General features: G+C 50.6%; 1 protein-coding gene across 1 annotated transcript; it reads right to left on the bottom strand.

Moving 5' to 3' along the window:
• Positions 1 to 597: 597 nt before the first annotated feature.
• On the bottom strand, positions 598 to 2,664 carry LOC119391116 (uncharacterized). Its single transcript, XM_037658792.1, has one exon. The coding sequence runs from the start codon at positions 2,662 to 2,664 to the stop codon at positions 598 to 600; it is 2,067 nt and encodes a 688-aa protein (XP_037514720.1).
• Positions 2,665 to 3,225: the final 561 nt, after the last annotated feature.

Consider the following 3,225-nt stretch of genomic DNA (forward strand, 5'->3'; position numbering starts at 1 on the left):
GAGACGAGGCGGCGGTCTGCAAGGTCGGCCGAGGTTTCGCGTTTACGGTCTCATTAGTCCGCATTTATGGCTGGCGCATTGTTCAGATTGCGCAGCCATGGTTGCGACATGTTTTCCAACACAATGGGAATGCCCAATCTACGGTCGTTCTACGCCATTGGGATGTCTGGACAATTGACGCGTTCCAGAAGCGACTGTACTGTGTCATTGGCCACAGGGGTCGCTGTTTAGTCTAACGTGAACCCTTCGTTACGCGTTCAGTCAAAGTCTTCTCTCAGACTAAGCTGAGATTACTAAGGGTATAAAATTAATCCAGCTCTGTTCTGATGGAGAGGAAAAAGGTGTTTTAAGTGATTGTTCGAGGACTATACGAAGGGAATTAAATAAAAGAAAAGAAGCTCAGTAGGACGTGCCCAAATCTGAGCGCACAATTTCGTTAGATTCGAAGCTCCTCGCCGACACTGGGCCTCATTCCATATGAGAATTATGGGCTTACTAATATGTGGCTATGGTTAATATTTGCACCGGTGGCTTGAACAACATTGAGAGAGAGAGAAAACTTTTATTAGAAGTATTGAGAACTGTCGGGTGGGGCCCTCAGTCCAGAGCTCCAACAGCCGCTGCCGCGTCTCGTGCCCGACGGACCAACGCCCGCTGGCCGCTCGGGCTTCCGTCACGCAGCATGGCCTCCCAGTCTTGCAGGGTTGGAATAGGAGAGGAGATGGGAGAGCGCCTGGCTGGTGGACGCTGACATTCCAGCGTTACGTGAAATAACGTCGGTACCGCACCGCAGCCAGGGCATTTGTCAGGGTAGGAAGTTGGATGGAGGATGTGGAGGAAGTGTAGGTTGGGGAAAGTGTTGGCCTGCAGTTGCCGCATCGCGGTCGCATCTTCTCGGGTCAGCGTATGGTGTGGTGGAGGGTACCGTAGGCGTTCTCGCCTATAGTAATCCAGAGTGTCTCGATATCCTAGAAGTTCCGTGTTCGCGTCCCGCTCATCTGGGTTGGACAGCTCTTCCTCCGGTTCCCGGTTAGTTAGCGCTCGGGTAGCTGCATGTGCGCAGTCATGACCGGGGAGAGAGGCGTGCCCAGGGGTCCAGACAAGTCGGAACCTGTGTGGTGTGTGGAATGCAGTGTTCAAAATGCGGTGTGTGTGTTGTGAGACGATACCACGTGTGAAGGCTCGACAGGCGTCCTGTGAATCCGTAATAATTAGAATAACATCTGCATGAGGAAGGTTTACAGCAGCATGGGCAATCGCCAGAGCGACGGCGCACTCTTCGCCCTCAGATACTTTCTTGCTAGGTACGCTAATTGAGGCTACTATGTCGTGGTCATTGTTCACCACTGCTCCGACTGTGAAATCGCGGAAGCGGTGTCTAGCGGCGTCGGAGTATAAAACAGTGTTTGGGGGTGACTGATCGATGAGGCGTGTGAGATTTTTCACCCTTGCCCGCCTACGCCCAGCGTTGCGCTCAGGGTGCATGTTACGTGGCAGCGGAGCGATTGTAATTCGTGCTCGGAGGTCACTGGGTAGCTGTTTTTCTGCTACATTGTATCTGCATTGGTTCGGAGGATATCCTATACTGATGAGTAGCCGCTCTCCCACTTGGGTGTTGCGGAGTCTTCGTATCTGACTGTTACGCTGTGCTTCGATTAATTCCTTTACGTTGTTGTGCACTCCCATGGCTAGGAGACGCTCGGTGGATGCATACGTGGGTAGTCCAAGCGCTGCCTTGACGGCTCTGCGGAGAATAACGTCTAGTCTTCTCTCTTGTGCGAGCGTTAGGGACTGATAAGGGACGTGGTAGGTGATGCGGTTTACTATGCAGGCGTTGACTATGCGCAAAATGTCTTGCTCCTGAAGTCCATGTCTTCGGTTTGTGATGCGACGGATCATATGCGTGATTTGAGAAACTTGTTGTTCTAATATTTTCATGGTGTATGTCGCCTTGAGATCAGCTTGAATACAGAGGCCAAGGACGCGGAGTTTCTTTACGCAGGGAACTACATGGTCTTCTAACATGACTGTGATTTGAGGGCTGTTGTCGGGATTTCGCTGGGGACGACGAATGAGCAGTAGTTCCGACTTTTCTGCAGAACAAGTTAGACCACCAGCTCGAGCGTAATCCTGAACCACATTTACTGCTTCTTGGAGCGCGTCTTGTATTTGTCCGTCTGAGCCTTTAGTCACCCAAATAGTGACGTCGTCCGCGTATAAAGCATGTCGCAGACTTGGAATGGAGGTCAGTAGAGGCGGCAATTTAGCCATGGCGATGTTAAAGAGTGTCGGGGACAGCACCGATCCTTGTGGCGTGCCTTTACCCGCTAGCTTGATGACGTCGCTGCGAAGCGAGCCTAATCCTATGGTTGCCGTCCTGTCTGTGAGAAAGGCCTTCACATAGTCATAAACTCGTCGTCCACACCGGGTCGATGCGAGATTCTCTAGTATTAGGTCGTGCGACACATTATCAAATGCACCACGGATGTCCAGGGCAAGCAGAGCTTTAGTTTGCGCAGAACTGAGGCTGTCCATTACTTCCTCTTTTATTTGGAGAAGTATGTCTTGCGTGGACAGATGGGCCCGGTACCCAAACAATGTGTCAGGAAAAAATCCCTGGGCCTCAAGGTATGGTTGGAGTCTTTGGAGGAAAACGTGCTCCATTAATTTTCCAACACAAGACGTTAGCGAAATTGGTCGCAGGTTTTCGAGTTCAAGGGCTTTACCGGGTTTAGGTATTAGTGTTATTTCGGCATGTCTCCATTCCTGAGGTAACGTTCCGGATTTCCAATGAGTGTTATAGAATTCTGTGAGCTGTTGTAGGTCTTCGTCATCGAGGTTCCGAAGGAGGGAGTATTGAATTTTGTCTTTCCCTGGTGCTGTGTTGCGCTTGATATTCAGAAGAGCAGCGCGAACTTCATGCACGGTGATATCCGCATCCAGTGGCGTTGATTCTGCATATGGGTAGTTTTCATATTTTGGCTGAGGGCCTGTAGCAATGTACCTGTCTTTAAGCTTCTGTAGGATGCTTTTGTCATCCCCATCCTGCTTGTGTAGGAGTGTTTGGATTGTACTGCTCGTGTAGAACTTGGTACTTTTCGGGTCAATAAGAGCCCTTAGTATGGCCCACGTGCGCGCAGTACTTAGCGTTCCATTAAGTGAGTGACAAAAGTTGTGCCAATTGTTCCTCGTGAGCTCTGTGGCGTATTGTTCGGCTTGAAACGT

Source organism: Rhipicephalus sanguineus, chromosome 4, assembly GCF_013339695.2.
Source record: "Rhipicephalus sanguineus isolate Rsan-2018 chromosome 4, BIME_Rsan_1.4, whole genome shotgun sequence".
Taxonomy (NCBI): Eukaryota; Metazoa; Arthropoda; class Arachnida; order Ixodida; family Ixodidae; genus Rhipicephalus; species Rhipicephalus sanguineus.

What these genes read in the sequence shown, in the direction of transcription:
- LOC119391116 (XM_037658792.1), bottom strand. Translation starts at nt 2,664, where the DNA reads ATGGAGCACGTTTTCCTCCAAAGACTCCAACCATACCTTGAGGCCCAG.